Here is a 20,691-nt window from a genome sequence, read left to right on the forward strand (position 1 = left end):
AGCAGCACAGAGGTGGTCTTTACTGAGTAGCAGTTGAGTTGTTTGCTATGCAGCAGTCACTGATGCTGCTGGCAGCAATGAGCTGAAGTTCTGTACTTGTGGTGCCTTCTCAGGAGCTGTGGAGCTAACTTAACTCTGTCATAAATGGTTGTCTGAAAACTCCTACTGTCTTTATCCATTTCAGGGTTTTTGTGCTGAAGTGTAACACGCGTTTTCTCTTTCAGAAAGAGCTATCTGGGCACAAGAATATTGTGAGCTATTTGGATTGTGCTGTTAACTCCATAAGTGACAACGTTTGGGAGGTGCTCATTCTCATGGAGTACTGTCGAGGTAAGAGTCAGAGTAAATGCAAGGAAAAATTACTCATCACCTGGGATGTGTACTTCAGAAACGCTCCCCTAACATAAAAGCTTAACGTATGTATCTCGCAGGTGGAATCCAGTGAGTTCCTTTTGCCTTCCTGTTTGTGGCACTGAGCTTTAAGGCTGAGAAATGTGAAAGCCATTTTCCCACGGCTTTGCAATTAAGTGTGATTAGAAAGAGGGAAATTAGTTGTATTAGAGTATAAAGTGAAGTTGTTCTCTGCTGTTTGTGCTGAGCAACATGTAGCTGGAATGTAATCCCATAGGTAAGATTGGAAAGCTTTTCCCTGTGGTTCCCTCTGCTATTTTTGTTTAAGATAACAATATCGAAGATACTTTAAGCTTATCTGGCAGCTGACTTGTTATAAATGAGCATGGCGTAACTAGTGTTCATAATGCTGGACAAAACTCACCAGTCCTAGGGCCCTGCTTCATAATGTAATTTAGTTTCAAACAGTATGTACAAAAAGGTAGTTTCTAGATAATTTTTCCTCACCTCATGCTTTGGAATAAACTTGCTATTGAGTTTAATTTCTAAGGTTCACCTAAAATGTAAGGTAACGAGGCACTGAGCTCATAATACGAGACGGGGGTTAACCCAAATAAGTGATACTGGAGCAAGTGCTGCCAAGTCAACCTTTCTAGTCTAAAACTCGCACCCGTTGTCTGTAGTGCTGTAAGAATACTTTCAGTTGAGGTTTATGTTGGTGTTATTTGCAATAGAAGCATCGAACACGACAGTTTGTGCGGCCTATGCCATAAGGAGCCAAAGGCAGCTGTGATGTACGTTTTAGGGAGGGAAGTGAAGAGAGCATTTGGAACCTAATTGGTCCTCTGCTCTGCTTGTACAGGTTAATTTCTGTACCTTCAAGGCAGCTCCTGTCAGACTCCCTGTTGGCAGCGGTCTGTCCTTAATTCTGGTGGTAAACAGCCACAGGGATGTCAGTTGTCAGATACCTGGATGGTGTTAGCCTTTTTTTTTTCCAAGCATCCTTGTTTTGACGAAATGCTTGCCAAGGCCCTGCAGATACCGAGCCTTTACTTGATCTGTTAGTGTTGCTTAGGCTTTGTACTAGGAAGAGCCTTATATTGTCTGGCAGAATAGTGAAACGGGAATTTCTGGTCATAGAGAGAACCTTATGAAGGGGTTAGAGGAGGTCTGTCTGGAAGGGTGGATTTAGAGCTCAGCTTTTTTGTTCTCTGTCCTGTTTTCCCTTTTCTCCCAGAAGGACAGAGATAGCATGTCAGGCATGTGAGCTCAGTTTGAGTGGCTGACGGGGTTCTGGCTATAGATCTGACTGCAGGAGACACTTGTGGGATGTCTTTGTATGATGGGTGCTTCTTTGTATTTGTGACAATTGATCCCAAATAGGTTTCAATTGTAGAGGCTTTTTTTTTAATTTGCAGCAGTATTTTTTCTATCTAGGATGATCCAAGAATGTGCATTTGGAAAAACAGTTTGTTCGATTTTCATGCGGTGACTGTGGAAAACTTCTTCTGCATCCTTTTTGTGGACTTGCTGCATGTAAATCAGTTTCTCCTTCTGTAAGTTCTGTAAATTGTAGGAATTAGTAAAAAAAAATAAATTTCTTTGTTTCTTCAGCTGGGCAAGTTGTCAATCAGATGAACCAGCGTCTGCAGATGGGCTTCACTGAGTCAGAAGTACTGAGGATATTTTGTGACACCTGTGAAGCTGTTGCCCGGTTGCACCAGTGCAAAACACCTATAATTCATAGAGATCTGAAGGTATGGACTTACTAGAAGGGAATATGCTGGTTAAAATCAGTACCCTATGTGAAAAGGATTGAGAATATGGGAGGTCTTTGTTTAAGAGTGACATCTTGTTAGGGAAGCACTTGCTACTGTGGAGCTGTAAGCAGAGAGACTGAACCGTAGAGGGTTACTTTCTGCTGAGGTAAAGCCTATCAATTCATTTTCATTTCATTTGAACGTGAGAAGGTGTAGTAACAGTGAAGTGAGATGAAAATAATGGCATTAATTTCTGATGTTCTTATGTGTTGATTTCCTCTCAAGGTGGAGAACATACTGTTAAACGACAGTGGGAACTACGTTCTCTGTGATTTTGGCAGTGCTACTAACAAATGCCTTCATCCGCAACAAGACGGTGTTAATATGGTTGAAGAAGAAATTAAGAAGTAAGTTCTCCATTTGAGTGGCATGACTGTGCTTCTGGGAAACTCCAAGCATTGTGCCATGTGCACATATCTTACTAACATGAACTGAACTTGTGGTTGGATTTGAACTGACGTTGGCATAAATAGGATAAAACAGCGGAACTCTTTGGTGGTGCAGATTTCTACCATTTACTTAAAGGCTGGTTTTGCAGAAGTGAGACTCTGTAGAAAACAACTTGGGGAAAAAAGCCTGCTGCTTTGAAATCAAATTGATCAAAAATATGTCTGGCTACCAACCATTTTAGGAGCTTATTTCCATTTTGTGCTATTTCAGTACCACTAACAGTGTGGGAGAAGAAGAATGGATGTAAATAGGCATTGGAATGGATTTATGTAGTCGTATTTATAGAGTAAGGTCTGCGTTCATTCTCCTAAGACTGATCAAAAAATATCTTAACTTGTAATATAGTCATGCTCTTGAAAACGTTGTAGTTCGGTTTTCTTCCTTCAGGCTGACTACAGCAGAAGAATAAATGCAGGCTGCTTTTTCTCAAGTTATAAAGTAATATAGGGGTTTATTTTCCCTGCTCTGAATAATACTGTGACTACCAGTTTAGTGATTGTTTTCAGATGTTAGTTCTTTGAAGCCTACATTCCGCGTGTTTCAATGTGCAATGGAAACACTGTTATAGGACTCTGGCATTACATCTTTCAAATGACTGGTTATTGCAATATTTAAACTAAGTGACTCTTGCAAAATTACATGTGCTGGGGAAATAACATGCAAAGAAAATTTCAGCTGCCTAAATGTTCATTCTTGTGTATGGTAATTTTGTGTTGCTAGTCCAAATGTTGTCTGTGATGTTGCAGATGTAATAACTGCATTGCATTGTGTAAGACAGTTCTGGGCACATGTCTGAAACTCATGTGTGAATGTCTTGTGTGTGGCAGGTGCAGGAAAATGTGCTTTCAGTTCTAAGAAACTTTCTTTCTATATCCTTTTTTAACTATCTACATCTAGGTACACAACACTATCGTATAGAGCTCCCGAAATGATCAATCTGTACGGAGGAAAACCAATTACTACCAAGGCAGATATCTGGGTAAGCAAAAATTCCGGTACTGTGAAATATGGAACTAATCATATTTCAAGGGAAGGGATTCTCCCCCCTCTGCTCTGCTCCTATTAAAACTCACCAGGAGCTCTGTGTTCAGTCCTGGAGTTTTCAGCACAGGAAGGACAAGGTTCTTTTGGAGCGAGTCCACAGAGATAATTGGAGGGCTGGAGCACCTATGCTAGGAGGACCGTCTGAGGGAGTTGAAGTTCTTCAGCCTGGAGAAGAGAAGGCTGCAGGGAGACCTTAGAGCAGCTTAAAAGGGGCTTTGGGAAAGCTGGGGAGGGGCTCTTGGTCAGGGAGTGCAGGGATGGGACGAGATTGAATGGTTTTAAGCTGGAAGAGGGGAGACCGAGATGAGATCTTCTGTCAAAGTTTTCTTGTGAGGGTGGTGAGGCCCTGGCCCAGGTTGCCCAGAGAAGCCGTGTCTGTCCCATCTCTGGAGGTGTCGAAGGCCAGGTTGGATGGTGCTTGGAGCCCCTGATCCAGTGAGAGGTGGGTGGAACTGGGTGGGCTTTGAGATCCCTTCCAAACAAAGCTGTTTTAAGGCTCTATGCATTAAGCAGTGTGGGAGGAGTTAAAAGCAGCATTGACTAACCAAAAACCTAATTCTTAGAAAGTGAGAGGTATCATGCAGCTATACAATGTGGAATATAATAGAGGTGTCTTTGGTGATTGTCTTCTTTAAATAAAAATATGCCTTGTGTGGCGATTGTTTTGAGTTAAGGGGAGCATGATTTAGAATTCTTTTCTGTCAACTCAGGTTGCTCTTCGATAATCCCCAATGATTTCTTGTGGAAACCTGTTGGCAGCATGATAAGAAAAAGCGGTTTTATTAGCCAATGTGCAGTGAGGTAAATAAAAACTGATTCAGTGGAAGCGCTAGTGGTCTCCCTGGGTGAAAAGACAAAATTGCTCATGGAATAAGCTTTAGTTCTGGTTGTTCATTGTCTAACATCTGAGTTGGTGTGAAAGAGAGCCTTTTTAGAGCTGCTTTAAACCAGTTCATGGCATCCCCAGGTTGTCTCATACATAAGTGTCAGCTGTATCTAGGATGCTGTTCGACTCATTGGTGCTGCTTTATTGTGTGAAGGGCTTGCTCTCATCCCTTTACAGTGCTTGTGTTTGCTTTTTACAGGCACTTGGTTGCTTGCTGTACAAACTTTGTTTCTTTTCACTTCCCTTCGGAGAAAGTCAAGTTGCCATTTGTGATGGAAGCTTTACCATTCCGGACAATTCTCGGTACTCCCACAGCATGCACTGTTTGATAAGTAAGTATTTGGGCAGCGTGACAGTTCTTTTGCCTTGTAAATCAAATAAAGCACAGAGGATCCCACTAATGCAGGCGAGTGACATGGATGGATGGTACAGCCTGATTGGGTTCTTGACTGAGCAGTGGGAGCTGGTTCTGGCTACCAGCCACATCCCATGAAAGAGGCTCCTGCAACAGAGGAGTGTGCTGCAGGGACAGGACTGACGTGCCAGCCTAGAGAGGGGTTTCAGAAGCCAACAGGAAAATGATGTGGAATGGCACTCAAAGTGAGCCAAGTGAATGAAATGCGAACAGGGCTTTTTCCTGGACATGTTAAAATTGGGTACTGGGCATTTAGGGGATGAGTCAGTAATTTCGGAATTAAAACAATAAAAAAAGTGCAAAGACTTGGCAGATGACATTATACTTCTCAACTTGGAGAGCTTTGAAGTTACAAGTATTTTTTTGTGGTCTTTGGAGACGCATGGATGAATCCTTTTTACCCTAAGTGGCCATTAACAAAGGGATAAGGGGAATGAAAAGAATTACCGTTGATTTATTTATAGCTCCTTTTTGCTCCTAAGTGTGTATTTACTGTGAAATGTCAGACTGTTAATAGAATCTTCTAGTCAAGTTGGACAGTTGCGCTTAGATGCGTTTGAAGTGCAGTTTTAGTGTAGAAACATAAATTTGCTGAGCTGAATCACGCTGAGGAGAGTTTTATTATAGTTCCATGGCTTGGAACAGAACAAAAACCTGATAAACCCTGTGCATCCCAGAACGTTGGACATGAATTCTGACAAAGGCTTGTAAGCGCAAAAAGTGTGAAGGAAAATGTTGGTCAGCACTGAGCTCTGAGGCTTATCGAGGTACAGAGATAATGCGATCTAATTACAGTAATAAGGCACATTTTCAGTTGCCTTCATTTGCAACTTGGAGCAGGTGAACTTGAAAGAGGGCAACTGACGTAATGAAAAACTCAGAGAGTTGGAATAGGAGCTCTTATAATTGATTTCTAAGTTCTGAATGTGCTGACCACATAGTTTATGCCTTTATGTAACAGCAAACATCAAATCCAAACCATATTTGTAGTTAAGAAATGGCATTTACCTTGTGCAAATAATTCATAACTGAAAAAACAGGGTTCATTTTCAAGTGATTAATTACTCTTCTCTGTGTCTCAGTGCCACTTTCATTTGATTTAATTATGTGATTTAATCCCAGGCTTTTTATGGAGAAAACTCTTTGGTGGCGCTACTGAATTTCCTCTTGTCTCAGCAGGTCTTTCGCTCTCCCATAGTGGTAATTTGGTCTTGTCAATTTTTGTAGGATATATGCTTGAACCAGATCAGGAACAGAGACCTGATATCTTTCAAGTGTCTTACTTTGCCTTTAAACTCTCTAAAAAGAATTGTCCAGTGTCTAACATTAATGTAAGTAATCTTGATTTATTTTTCTGTTTTTAATGTATTTTGTAAGTAGCAGTGAGAAAAGTCTGTCAAATCCAACGAGACAGATGATTTAATTTTCTTCATACACCTTGTTCCTAATTTTTAAACCTAGAGCAGAGTACACTTAAAGCGGCTATTTGCATGCATGCAATTAGCTCTCTAAATGAAATACTAATTTTGAGGGCATAGCTTCAAGTATTATCTCTACATAAGAATATATATAATTATACATGTATAATTATGTAGATTTTATATTTATGTATAACTGTGTATTTGTATAATATATTTATGTACTTTATACCTGACTTGTGATTTTAACCATTACTGATCTCTCATGTCTACGACAATTAATGTGAAGTACCCTACTGAACCTAAACTTGTCAGTAGAAAGTTTAATGCTGTAACTGTTGTGCCAAGAGCATTCATGTTTGTTGTGGATGAACCGTTTTTCTTAACCACCCTTAGCAATTGTGTTGATCCATCCGAAGGACTGCGGTGAACCAGGAGGGCAGAGAGTATGGCGCCTGGGTTGCCCTGCCTTCCTAACCGTGCTTTACGTGTCAGCTTGAGCTTTGTTTGGAAGCCCAGACTTACTCTCCAAGATGATCTCATCCGCAGATATAATTACTGTGTCAGAATCGGAGGGCGCATCAATAATCTTCAGTATTATAAAGGGATTCTCAGAATAGGCATCAGGACAAATCCATCTCAGAGTTCATTTTGGAATAAATGTCAGTTATGGTAAACTCTGCTGTTAGGGGCAGACAGGTGAACTTGGAGTTCATGAATTCCTTTAGTGTCGATTCTTGGAGTAGAAGGTGCTCAGTAAATGTCAGTGAGGCTTTTTGGGAACCAGTTAAAAAGCCGATTGCTTTTTAACCAGCTGTTTGTTGGTAAAACACTTGCTGTTTGTCAGTAAAAGCCACATTTTCAGTGATTTGCCTGGTTTTGCATTACGCCACTGCAGCATATGATTAGGAGGTGCAGTAACTGTACTTTGCCTCCAATACCTTATCCTGAGAGATGAGTGAGGGTATAGCTTTACTTTGACATAATGCAATTTGAGAATTTGCTCGTTTTCTCGTTGGAGGAAGAGAATTGCCTCACTCGGGTCACTTGAATTATATCCATCTTGTGGGTGGGTGTGGGTGTGGGTATGGGGGTCTGTGTGTGTGTGTTGGCAGCTTCTTTTGTCCAGGGCAAGTCACAAGTGTGCTTCTCTCCTTCCCAGACTCCTGACTAGTTCCAGTGCTGATAGGAGCCTTCAGAGCAGCGTTTGACAGTTGATAACTTTGTCCCTGCTGTCTGTGAATAGGTTTAGAGTTGTGTTCTTTACATAATGATATTGTGCACTCCTAATTAGAGATCATCTTTCACCTCCCTGCCTCAACATTCCCATTCCGCTTGGTTAATGCGATTTAGGTGAATCCATTAGGGAACTGGATTAGGATGAGGGTAAGCAAATGGACCACACAAGCATAGACGCTGCTTGACTTTCTGCAATCAGTGTTGCAGTGGAGGACTGCAGTGGGCTAAACTACTGTTTAATCCCAAGATTAGGCTTTGTTTTAGCTCTTGAGCTTGAGGCTAAAGTAAGTCTCTTCTGTGCAGTTCAAAGAAAACGTTCAGGGAAAAGGTTTTACTTCATTGTTGATAGCTGGTAGTGTGCAAGTGAGGTGAAATGGTTGCAAAACCAGTCCGGTTGTGTTTGTGTTTTCCTTCTGCAGCAGATAAGAGAACTAGAGATAGTGTTAAATTAAAACTCTTAATCTACAGCCGCATGAGCGAATTCTGCGTGAAACCTTGTAACAGGAACAACTTGAACCCAAGTATTCCTCTTAAATCTTGATTTTTTTTTTTCTTTTAGGATTTAGTGGTTTTTGGTTTTTTAATGTATTCAAATTTATTTTTCCCAAGAATTCTCCTGTCCCTTCAACTCTTCCTGAGCCCATGACGGCTAGTGAGGCAGCTGCTAGGAAAAGCCAAATAAAAGCCAGGTGAGAAGCAGAAGTGGCTGTACTTTTCTTTGCTGATATTAATAAGCTACTTGTTTGTTTGAAACCTCTTTCTGTGTATTTGTAACTAAATGAAAAATCATCTTGCTAGCAGAGGCCATTAGAATAGATAAACCCCAATTCTGATTGTTCTGAGTCTCTCTTTGGATTCTACTCCATTGCTTTTTGTGTTATATTGAGAATCCATGGAGAGAAATAGAGATCCTGCTTTGTGGTTGAATAACTAAGCGTTAGTCTCGTCGTGGTCTGCTTTATTTTCCTGAGTGAATTACAAGAGAACAGATTTATGTGGCAAGTGGGGATAATGTGGTTCCGGTGAACTGTACTTGGGAGTTTTCTTTGATGTGTCAATCTAATCTGATTCATGATGGTAAGTGGGTTTTGTTCTTTCAAAAATTCTGTGGTTTTATACCCAAATCTTCTTTTTCTGTACTTGTTAATAGAAACAAACCAAAACTTTGGGAATACCTGTTCAGGCTTTTCACTTCGCTGTGATATGTGGTGTATGTTTAATGCTGGAAGAATCCTTTAGACTTGTGTTCTGTGTTAGTGAAAGTTGTTTGGGTTTTGTATTTATCAACATGTGACTTAGGTACTTTCATCATAGAATCATTAGGTTGGAAAAGACCTTGGAGATCATCAATGCCAACCGTACCTGTTAATTACTAAATCATGTCCCCAAGCACCTCATCTACACGCCTTTTAAACCCCTCCAGGGGTGGTGATTCCACGACCTCCCTCGGCAGCCTCTGCTAGTGCCTGATAACCCTGTCTGTGAAGAAATTTTTCCCAATGTCCAATCTAAACTTCCCATGACGCAGCTTGAGGCCATTTCCCCTTGTCCTGTCACCTGTCACTTGGGAGAAGAGACCAACATCCGCCTCTCTGCAACCTCCTTTTAGGTAGTTGTAGAGAGCAATAAGGTCTTTCCTTGGCTATAATGATCAGCTCTATTTCTACTCTGAGTTTGTTAGCTTGTTGTGAATGAGAAACAATGGGTGGGCTCATCTCAGCCACCTTTGAGCTGTGCAGATACGTTGATGCCGTTTTAAGGTGGTGTCATGGTTTGGACGCGGTGGGTTTTCCTGGCTCTGCAAAGAAACAGTCTTTTTTAATCAAGTCTCTTCTCTGGGAAACCTTGCCATTTCAGAATAACAGATACTGTTGGACCAACAGAAACCTCAATCGCACCGCGACAAAGACCAAAGGCCAACTCCAGCACTGCCACTTCTGGTGTGCTGACGATCCAGAGCTCCGTGACTCCAGTCAAAGTACAAGTTCCTGGTGAATTCGGTAACCGTGGGCAGAAAGGTAACCTCACAAAGTCTAAGGGTGGACCAGAATAAATGAATTTTGTATTGCTTTCCCTTCTTGCTCTAGTAGGGATAACATTCAGAGAGAGTTACCGCTTTGATACATGTTTACTTTGAGTTCTAATTTCTGTCTTGAATGCTTTCCTGGTTGCACTTCTGTGTCTGTTACAGTATGGGAGTAGCTTCAGGGGTGGTGTCTGGTAAGGCTTCTCTGTGCCTGGCGAAGCCATGGCTGCTCCATCCCTGGGGGGGTTCAGGGCCAGGTTGGATGGGGCTTTGAGCCCTCCCGATCCAGTGGGAGGTGTCCCTGCCCATGGCAGGGGTTGGAACTGGGTGGGCTTTGAGGTCTTTTCCAACCCAAACCATTCCACCATTCTATGAAAGCCTCTGATCAAACAGCCACTGAGAATGTTATTGTCCTGGGTGTAAACAGCTTTTACAAGGCAAGATCCAAATAACAGCCGACCTGGAAGGCTTCTCCTCTTATGACAAGTACTAGGAGATGGTTCCTGGGCACTTTGGAATGTTGATACAGCACCAGGCAACATTCATTTATGTCAGTAACTGCTTACTCAAAAGGCTGCAAACCTAATTGACTGGTGAAATTATTAATGTGTTCTGTTTAAGGGAATTTGAGTGAGTGTGTGTTGCATGCATACAAAGTTGTCTGCTATGAGGCTTAGGATGTGAGATGCTTGAAGGTATAACTTCAGTGAAACAGACGTCTGGAACCCGAGTTCCTCTCTTGTGAGACTAAAAAGCTTTTTGCATCTCATTAAGTAGCAATTGTTCATTGAGAGGCCTGGAGTCGTTTGCAGAGAGGTGAACTCGGTACCTACTGGCTGTACTGTTATCAGACTGGGGAGAGAAAGTATAGACTGCTTCACCTTGAAGTGTTAAACAGAGATAAACTGCCAGAGAGCTCTCTAGCTAACCTTTAGCGATCAGTATATCAATGGTGTTGTCTGAATATTGCAGGAACCCCACGGCCTGGGAATGGACAAGCAATCCTACTGTCCCATGGGCCCAGCCAGCCCACCCCGCAGCAGCACCGAGTGCTCCAGCAGCTGCAGCAGGGAGACTGGAGACTGCAGCAGCTGCACCACCTACAGCACCAGCAGCATCAGCCTGCTGTGCAGGACGCTTACCTCCAGCAGGTACCAGTCAAGTCGCTTAGACTAGTTTCTGAGGGAAATGTGTGTGAACACTTGGAGTTGTGTGTTAGTTAAACGTTTCTGCTGTTACTGCCTGCATTTCCCTGTTAGGAGAGAGAAAGGCTGCTGCCCCTTCTTTTTATCTTTGAGTTGCCTTTCCATAGGCACTGTAAGGCCTATCCGAGGAGGTTGCTTTCTTCATGGTGTCTTGTTTTTGCCATGAGACCGTGAATCCCAGCTTGCTTTGAATCCCCACTATGTGGCCCAAAATAAAGTTTTTTGTGTCTGTATAAACATGCTTGAGAGAAGTGTTAAGAATTACTCAGCTGTCGATGCTGTCCTGGCAGTAGATGACTCTACGTACCTTGTCTGAGCAGGATTTTTGCAGTCTTTGTCTTATTGGTCAGTGGAGTGTTTACTTTTTCTAGTTGGTCTGTCCATCCATATTTTTCATGGGTACTGCGTATTCTAGCACTGCCCAGCTTGCTTGCTGTCAAGTGTGGTTGCTTGAGTCATGTAGAATAAGCAGCTATAGAAGTAACAGCAGAGTAGCCAGGTCAGGCAAGGACTTCCAGACCCTATCCGAGACCCTTACTGCTATTCCTCTTTTCTCCTGACTGCTTTCAGACAGGTTATTCTTTAAATCACAGCCGCATTGTTTTCCAAAGAGTCTCAGCACAGGTGAAAATGGCAAAAGTTGGGATGTTAATTGGAAAAGGCAGGGCTGAATGTGTGGTCTAATATTTTGTTAATTGGGCTGGTTTAAATTGGCTAAAACAAAAATGGAAAAGTTTTCAAACACATACTCACTGCAGTGACTGAGTTGCAGGCTGATTCTCAGTTATCCATGTCCTAGCTGAAAAATGCTGCTGAGTCACAGAAGTGATATTCGAATTGATGCTTCTTCTAAATATGTGAATAATCCTAGAGAGGGGATCATGACTCCATAGAGCTGTTCTCTTCTTTTCCACTACAGTACCAACAAGCGATGCACCAGCAGATGGTCCAACAGCAGCTGTTGATGCAGTCTGTGTACCAGCAGCAGCCTCCGCAGTCTCAGTATCCTGCGATGGTACGTCAAGGATGGAACGTAGATGGCATGATCTTAAAACATGTGCTGTGTTTGTAAGTCTGTTGTTAAGAGGCAGTAAAAGAAGAGGATGAGGAGTCATAATGAGCTGTGGACAGGGTAAACAGTATGGAGTTCAGCATCTAAAATGATATTCAGTTGGGAAAGCAGTGTTAACCCAGACATAGTTGTAAAAGCTTATCTGGAGCTGCACGTCCATATTAACTGGATGGAATATATCCTAAACTTGATTAAGGAGGTATATGCTAATAATTCGTGCTTAAGGTTTCCCGTATCGACCACACAATGCATGTATGTTATGCTACAAAGTGGTGGAAGACACGGTGACATCAAATTCCTACTTTAATAGCAAGAAACCTAACTGAGTAATCTGTTGTTTCCAAAGTCAAGAGAAGTAGTTATGAAGTCTTCACTATTTATACACAGATGCGATGAAAACTAATGTGATGATGTAGTAGCGTATAATTAAGTTGCAACAACTACAAAAAGCTGTGTGGCGTTCTAGTGGATGAGGAAAAGGGTCTCACTGCCTTATTAGGGCTGTTTCTTTTCACCTGTGTGGTGGACAGGTTTGGCTGCTGGCTTTTGCTGAAGCCACTGAGCTGTTCCAGAGCGTGGTGGTGGTCACTGCATTTGGCAGCAAGGCCGATGTTGTTGCTTAGCAGAAGAGATTCAAGCTGGTCTGTGTGGATTTTGGTAACAGGATCATTATCTTTCTTAGGTGCAGCAATATCAGCAGGCTTTCCTACAGCAGCAGGTGCTGGCGCAGCAGCAGCGATCGCAACAGGCACAGTCTCCTGAATATATCACTTCTCCACAAGACTTCTCACCAGCCTTAATCTCCTACCCTGGGTCTCTCCCAGTGTGTTCTGGAACAGTGGTGGATTCTCCTTACCCTGCAAGCAGGCAAGTATTCTGATGCGGATGTACTAGAGGGTTACTGCGCCCTTACATTCCTCATAGCAGTGACTGCTAATGAATTTTCTGCTCAGAAATAACTTGCTTCAACTGCTTCAGGCATTACCTTACTATTGGATAGTTGCTGTTGGTGGGAAAGGATATTTTTGCGAGGAGAATGGGACACAACATGTGAACAGATGAACCTGATAAATGTTCTTAAGGAACCTGTCTTCCACTTGTTCATGGACTTATTCCGGGAACTAACTGCTAACCATTTAACTTAGGATGGTCAGTAGCATGCGCTGAATGAGGTTATGGCATGTGTCAGCCATCTCGGGCACTCTTCAGCGAGGTTTTCTAGTTGTTTATTTGCTAGGGCGTAAATTCTTATATCTGTTGATTAGTGGTCTGACTTAAGTACATTGTATAATGATGGAGTTGACCCCATCAGTGATGTGGTCCCTTTTCTGGGGACTGTGGACTCACCCTGGCTTAATAAAGTATGATAAATAATGCCTTTCCTATTAATGCTTATAAAGCAGTGCGTAGAATAAAGGAAGCCTTCCTTTTCTGATTTAAGAATTGAAAAATCACAGATTTGTCCAGTTTAGGTTATGTATTTCTAGAGGATCCTGCTGTTATTTTAGGTTACGTGTTTATATAGGTTCTTCCTTTTCTATATCAGAAGAGAAGTCCTTCCCAGTTGTGGGAGTGCTGCAGTTGTGGATGTGGTCTTGCCACAGAGTTTCAGTTCACAGCATGCTCTATATGCTTCAAATCTTGCTGTCATTCTTGTTCTCCTCTGGCTTACAGTACGTTGAGAGAGTCAAAGGCAAAATGCGTTGCAGGTTTAGACTGAATGGATAGAATAACATCCATCACTGTGGCCGGTTTGACTTCATCCTGCCAATGAGATAGTCTAGTCCCTACCAGAGAATCCTGTCCTGCACTTATGTGTCCATGTCTGAGACGGACCAGCTGTGCTTTGGTCAGGTCTGTTGCCACAATGAAAGCAGTCATTCCTTTGGAAGTATAAACGGACTTTTCCAGTTTCTCTTCTGTGTGTTTGGCTGAAGGTTTTGACCTTGCTGTTTAGCTCAGTTGGTGACTGCAGGTTAGCAATGGTTTGCAATGTGTAAGGTTGAACTTCTGACCAAAACAAGTGACTTCTTAATTAAAGGAAGGGGTGGTGAGTTTATTTTCCGTCAGCAGAGGGAGTGCTTGGCACTATCACATGCTGTCCTCTCAGTAAAAAGAGCCAGTGGCCTGCTGGGATGGCAGCAACCCAGCTGGCAGGATGGAGTCCCTTCCCTTTTTCTTTTCCTGGAGAGATGTTTCCACATGGAGTGGGCCTGCTGGTATGGGTGCCTGGGTAGGGTAGAGGAAGAACCAGTTAGCAGGCGGTCACTTCTCTATGGCTGCTTGTCCAGTCTGCTTCAGACACCTAGAGAAGTGGAAGGTGCCAAGACATGCATGAAACGAAAAACACATCTGGTCAAAGGTTTAATTTTCTCTGTAGACGAAACGGATACAAGCAGAAGCTGTGTTGTCAGCTGGTTACATTAATGGAATCAATTTAATAGGTGTAGGATTCAAAGACAATGTGTGTGCCAAGAAAATATAATTTGAAAATAGAACTGATGGAAACTTAAAACATATTTAGTGGGTGCTTTGATTTTGAGGAAAAGAAGGCTGTCTCCTATGGCAATACAGAAATGACCACAGGGGAAATACGGTTGTTATGCTTGCGTGTTGCCTTGATGAAGGATTTTGTGCTTTGTAATGGATGAATTGGACAAGTAAAAGCCTAGGAATTGTGTGCATAAATGATGTGATGAAATCACATCTTACAAGTAATTTGTTGCCTTTAATTAGCTTTCAGATGCTTTTGGGCTGAGCCGCTAAGCCATGCGTGTTACTTGTATGTTATAGTTTGACATAATGAAGGATGTCGTTGACTTTCACCCTGGTCAACAATCCCGTAACATTTCTCTTTCTCTGCTTCCCTGAACTGACTTTACAGGTCAGGAATTCCTGATGTCGAAGCAATTGCTGGCTACCCAAAGCAGAGCATTAGCAACCCACCTGACATGTCAGGCTGGAACCCGTTTGGAGAGGACAATTTTTCCAAGTTGACAGAGGAGGAGCTGCTGGACAGAGAATTTGACCTGCTAAGATCAAGTAAGGGACGTTTGAAGGCTTATTTTGCTTCGCAGTAAGTGAGGGCTCTGTAGTGACTCCACAGTTCCAGCGCCAGTGTTGTGGAAGAGCCACGCAGTTTGTGTACAGAAATTTTCTGAGCATTTGAGGGCAGAGTTGGGCCTGTCTTCTTTCTTTCCTTTCCTTTCTTGGAAATGTGTGCCTCACATTTGAGTTCACTGTTGAAAATCAGTTCTTACTGGCTCGAATACTGCAGAAATGGTAATATGTTAGCTCTTATATATTGCTTGTCACCTGGATTGTCATGAAGCTCTGAACAGCAGAGGTACGTTGTTAGATGGGAAGAGAAGTTTGGCTGCTTGCTTTATTCCTTTCCAGCTTTTTTTCTTGCACAGCGGAGCTGACGATTCTGTGGGCCTGCTATGTCCTTTGCAAATGCTGCAAGAAAATTGATCTACTACATTATGTTAATGTTCTGTAATGTTCTCTTGGAGTGGCTACGTGTAAGGGCTGCTATATTGTTCTGGTATGGTGATAGCTGAATAAACTTTCTCCTCTGGAAGTCAGTTATCTCAATGGTTTTTACTGGAATTACTGCCTTTTCCTAATTGCTTACCACATGCTCGCTAACTGGATGCTCTTCCTTGAACTGATTTTGTCAAGATGAGATTTATTAGTGAGACTTGTAAGAAGTGACAATGTCAAAATCCGGATTGTACGTTCTTGGCTGACTACCAACAAGTTCCTTGCGATTAAAAATGCAGTAAACTTGAATTTCAAGTAATGGAAAAAAAACGTATGCCTTCAATTGAGTCTTTCTTCTTGGTTTTCTGAGTTCTTAAATGTAGGTGAACAAGATGTGTGTGTTACCTGGTAATCATTAAGGAAATTGTCTGGTTTTGGTGTGGTTTTGGTGAAACTTGGGCTGATTGTTTTTTTTCACTGGTATCCTGTGCTGATCAAATAAGACTCCTGTTTTGGAGATGTGGATGTAGCCTGCACGCATTTTACAGTAAAATCACTTACTGTCAGGTGAGAGAAATGGAAAATGAGCATTGCTTTTGAATTGAAGTCTAGAATTTGAAATGACTTAGTAGCAGAATCAAGTATATTCAAGCATGCTGCTTGTAGTCCAAGTCTTGGAGGTCTTTTGAAGTAATGCACTCTTGAATCTGGAGAAAGGTAGCTTGAACCAAAAATTTGGCACGATGTTGCCCATTTCCAGTCTTTTAACTGACGTTTGTAGTCCTGGTGTTGTAAGAGTGACTGGGTTAAGCCACTTTTGGAACAAGCGTGAGTACAGAAGATCGTGTTAACCCAGGACTTGTTTCAGGTGGCTTTACAAATAAGCTGAAAAATGCTATCTAAGAGATGAGCTTACTGAGAGTAGCTCAATTGGCTGGTTATAGTGAGCTAGGCAAATAAGTAATCACAGAATAGTTTGTGTTGGGAAAGACCTTTAAGATAATTGTGTACAACTGTTAACCCAGCTGCCAACTCCACTGATACACCAGGTCTCTGAGCATTATATCCACACAGCTTTTAAACCCCTCCAGGGCTGGGAACTCCACTGGTTCCCTGGGCAGCCTCTGGCAGTGCTTGACCTGGTGAAAATGCTGGATTGCATGCTAACTCTTAGACTTAGTTCTGAGTTACTGCATCCTTTACCTAGTGCTGCTAGCTGCTGTTTCTAAATCTCCAGCAGAAGGAATAGTTAACTGCTCCTGTACTTCGGTTGTCCAGTTTTTGTACTACCTGTGTGAAAATAGCCTGAAATTTTCAAGACTGAATGTACTTGAGTATGGCTTTGGTTCTCCTTTTAGTTTGTACTGGAATTCACTGCGTGGAAGAGCTGGATGTGCTAATGGACTTGATATGCTTTATCAGAAAGGTAAACGGAATTGCACAGTTATGTGGGTTATTAGTAAGCCAAAAGGGGTTTTTAGTCACATGCATACAAAAAGTGAAAAAGTAAAAAGTGACTGAAAAGTGACTCGCTTGGCCAAGAGTACACTAGATGGCAGGCTTGTTTGTGTGGAGCTGGAGGCAGTTACAGCTTCTCTCAGCCCTTTGGCTTCATTCCTGTCAGGTGCTGCAGAAGGAAAGCAGTGCTGGGTGTCATCTCAGTGTTTGTGTATACGCGTGGATGCATGAATCAAAGGCTTGAAAGGCATTTGAGTTTTGTTTTGTGATATTGAGGAGGTTGTGCCAAAGGCTGTGTGAATTTAGCTTGCGGTTTTCAAGCGTTTACAGCAGTCAAGGAAGGAATATTTACATTTGATTTGGTCTGCTGCTACTCTCTAATTTAGATGGATTAATGAGAAATAGGGGCAATTGTACTATTAAGGCTTATACCGAAAAGATTGTCTATAACGGTACAGTACTTCCTGGAATTTCATCAGGTCTTAAGGATCAAAGCTTAATTCCCTTTAGATGTAGGTGATCTCCTATGAGAGAAGGCTGCTGTTCACTATTAAGTATTTTTCATTATTAATTTTTGGATTCATTGTGGATCACGCCTCCCGTCTGGAGGAAGTGGAATTAATGGTACGGGTTTGAGAAATGGCTGTGTTTTTTTGTTACTAAACCTGCTTGCTGTTGTTCTGTCTTGGATAACTCAAGTACACTGTTAAGTAAGTTTGCAAGGTCATTGTGCTGGGTAGCATTCAGAACATGAATCCTTTCTTTTCGCTTCCAGAAGCCTGGTTTGTGTTGTTGAGCTGGTGCTTTATACATGAATTACAAATACTTTTGAGTCTGTCAGCTGTTTTCCAAGCTGTTGTGTTCCTGACAGTAGTACACGAGTAATGAAATACAGCCTTTGTGAGAGGATCGGGATGTCATCGTCATCGGTCAGGCTGACGCTGTTCAGTGTTAGGAGCTTAATGTCAGTGTGTGCGGTGATGGGTATTTCTGTGCTGATTAATAACTTTCCCTTTTTAAAGGGAGCAGACTTGTGAACAGAACCTTGTTTACACTTTGTCAGTGTTCATAGTAAGAAGACAGCAGTTGCAGTGAAAGGAAGTGTGCCACTGAAGGGAGGTTTCTGAAGAGGGCACCTCTGGAGAGCTCTGACAGGGAGGTGTGGGGTGGAGCTCCTGGTTCTCGTGCATTCTGCTGTTTCACTGTTTTATCATTGCTCTTGGTGATGGTTTGGAAGCAACGTGTGATGCTGAAATTCCAACAACGTTGTGGAGAAATGGATTTCTTAAAAAGAGCTCCTGCAACCACTTCAATCTGTGCAGGACTGGGAGCCAAGAAATGAGTCTGCTTTCTCATGGGGGGGGGGGGGAAATAGCAGCACAACCTTCACACTGCATCACATGCAGATTGTTGTGAGGCCCAGAGTCATCGTGATGCTTCAACAGAGACACCCATGAGTGCAAAGTCCACAGAGCTCTTTGTCCTTTGCAGTAGGCATGGTATGAAGGAGATACCTAGGCTATCCTTGCAGGAAAGGGGTGTGGCGCTTAACAGGTTTCCTTTGTTGTGAGTGCTTCTTGTACTTGAGCAAGGCTGAAGAGTGCTGTCTCTTGAGGAGTCTTGGCTTGTCATTGAAATGAGAACAGCTGGATTCCTTGTTTGGGGCTGCACGTATCTGTGGAAGGTGCTGCTGTGCCCTGTGGCACATGGTCATGTTGCTGGCAGGCTTTGCATGTTCATCCACTGAGGGGAAAAACGTCGATATTTGTTGTAAGGATGTTTTATCTGAAGAACAATCACACCGGATACTTACAGTCCCGCTGAATCTGCTCCTGCTTCTGTGAAGCTGGCGAAACCATCCCTGTCTCTCTTCTCAAATGCTTTCTGATAGTGAATGGATCATGTTTGAAGGTGAACAAAAACACTTGTGCCTCAGAAGACTGGAACAGTGGCTGGTCGTGTTCCAATAGCCTTAGATTGGCTGAAATGACCATTTAAAATTTGGCTTTCCAGGGAAATGTGTCCTAGTACTTATAAGCCTAGGTGCCATGCAAGAAAATGAGGTCAAGTGAGTAAATACAAGGTTTAAACTCCTACATGCATCTCAATCCATTTTGTTTTCTGCTGTCCCTCATTCTCCTACTCAAGTTGGAAGGTCCAGTCTTCACCTGGGGACTTCAACTCGCCGGGTCTTACTCACCACCATTTTAGGGGACCACCCAGAGGTGGTTCAAGTTGTTGCACCCTTACCCTAGAGTTAGCCTGCAAACTGTGCTGCAGCCAACTGGTTTTCTTCTGGAGACGAGACGCTAGGGGTGGTGGAACAAAAGCATCCCTTGCTCCGTCTGTGTTTGTAAAGATGCAAGATGAAGCTCATGTGCACTTGTTCTGAGACATGACTCAAAATGAACAGCAAAGCAAAACACCCTCCCTCCCTGCCCCAACCAAAACCCAACCCATTCCTGCCTGAGGAGGGGAACGGATGTGAGTGCGTCTGTTCAGCATCAGTAATGAGTACTGGATGGGAGTGAGTAGTGGTTGGATAGAACGCTCAGCAGCTCTTTGTCTCCAAGGCCCAAAGCCGATGGAGAGAAGCACACAATGCTGGACTTCTGTGTGTCTTGGCTGGTGTTCTTTCCTGCATGGCTGTCTCGCCATAGGATCTCTTGATTCGGATCGGTTACTCTACCTGTGTCCCTATGTATAGGCTGAGGTGAGAGCAACTCCTTCATCTCCTGCATTTGGAATCCCTGGCAGGGATTATATTCAAAGCAGGGATTGCCTGTGGTGGATCAACTCCTGCTTGTGTTTCTTTGGCGAGTATAACAGTAGGTACCAGTGAGACAACTCGCATGATGAACGCTTCTGTACAAGCAGAACATTTGTCTGTGAAAATTGGCCTGTAATTTCAAAATGCTGGGGCTTTGTACATGGGGTTAATTTGCATCTGGAGAGGGTTGGCCTGCTGTCTGGTCCCTGGAGGCTGGCTCTGCCACGTCTCCTGGGTGCAGTATTGAAGGGCTGAATGGGAAACATGCAGGTAGATTGGTAGGTGGTGAGGGCACAGCTCCACTGTGCCTCTGCAGTGGCAGATCCTCAAGCAGGCTGCGCTGCCAACTGTTTCGAAGAGTGGCTGCTTGCAGTGAAAAGGGGAAAGCAAAATGCTGTCTCCTTGCCTAAATCATGTGGGGTGTTTGCTGATGATGGATGCCTTGTGACGGGGATGGGGCTGGAGGGTGATGGGCCTCAGTGCACCCTCCCGCGTTGCATTGTGGTGGTGGGGCTGGGTGCTCTGCATCTTACATTGGCAGCAATGTAGGAATAAGAGCTTAGGCAGAAAGACTGGCGTTTATCGTTCCTTGTGCTCGGAACTTCTGACTGTGTTAAAAAGCTTTTACATACCTATTTCTAAAAGGAAAATTCATCTCTGAACAGCTGATGATCATACTAAACAGATGCTGCATTGTTCTGACACTCAGATTGTTTAATTACTAACAGATGTTTTGTATTTAATAAGTACTCATAGCTATTTTGCTGTGATTGTCCAATTTTCTCTTTTTTGTGGCAAAGGCTGGTCCACATTTGGTTGATATGACTCATTTTGTGTTTTAAATAGGCACAGCTATTCTGGTTTCAGAACCTTGAGCATGGGGAAGGACCACTTTCTGGAACAGAGCATGTAGGCTGCATGTTACATATCACGAGATCCTCACTCAAAGTATTCTGTCACCGACTACCTGCTGTTCTTGGTGGGGATTAATAATAGTTTTGTGCAGGTGAATTTTCCAAGAAGTATGAATTCAAGATGTAGGTTATCTTTA

General features: G+C 42.8%; 1 protein-coding gene across 4 annotated transcripts in view; it reads left to right on the top strand.

The window, feature by feature from the left end:
- Window positions 1-20,691, top strand: part of BMP2K (BMP2 inducible kinase) — a 55,288-nt gene that overhangs the window by 20,169 nt on the left and 14,428 nt on the right. For all 4 annotated transcript variants that reach the window (XM_054064496.1, XM_054064494.1, XM_054064497.1 and 1 more), the window contains exons 3-14: window positions 225-330; window positions 1,966-2,108; window positions 2,397-2,518; window positions 3,519-3,600; window positions 4,751-4,883; window positions 6,194-6,297; window positions 8,233-8,312; window positions 9,481-9,641; window positions 10,622-10,800; window positions 11,774-11,869; window positions 12,609-12,793; window positions 14,811-14,968. In XM_054064496.1, coding sequence (XP_053920471.1) covers window positions 225-330; window positions 1,966-2,108; window positions 2,397-2,518; window positions 3,519-3,600; window positions 4,751-4,883; window positions 6,194-6,297; window positions 8,233-8,312; window positions 9,481-9,641; window positions 10,622-10,800; window positions 11,774-11,869; window positions 12,609-12,793; window positions 14,811-14,968 — 1,549 coding nt within the window. The remainder of the gene's footprint in view (window positions 1-224; window positions 331-1,965; window positions 2,109-2,396; window positions 2,519-3,518; window positions 3,601-4,750; window positions 4,884-6,193; window positions 6,298-8,232; window positions 8,313-9,480; window positions 9,642-10,621; window positions 10,801-11,773; window positions 11,870-12,608; window positions 12,794-14,810; window positions 14,969-20,691) is intronic.

The sequence above is a fragment of the Cuculus canorus genome, chromosome 4, assembly GCF_017976375.1.
Source record: "Cuculus canorus isolate bCucCan1 chromosome 4, bCucCan1.pri, whole genome shotgun sequence".
Classification (NCBI taxonomy): domain Eukaryota; kingdom Metazoa; phylum Chordata; class Aves; order Cuculiformes; family Cuculidae; genus Cuculus; species Cuculus canorus.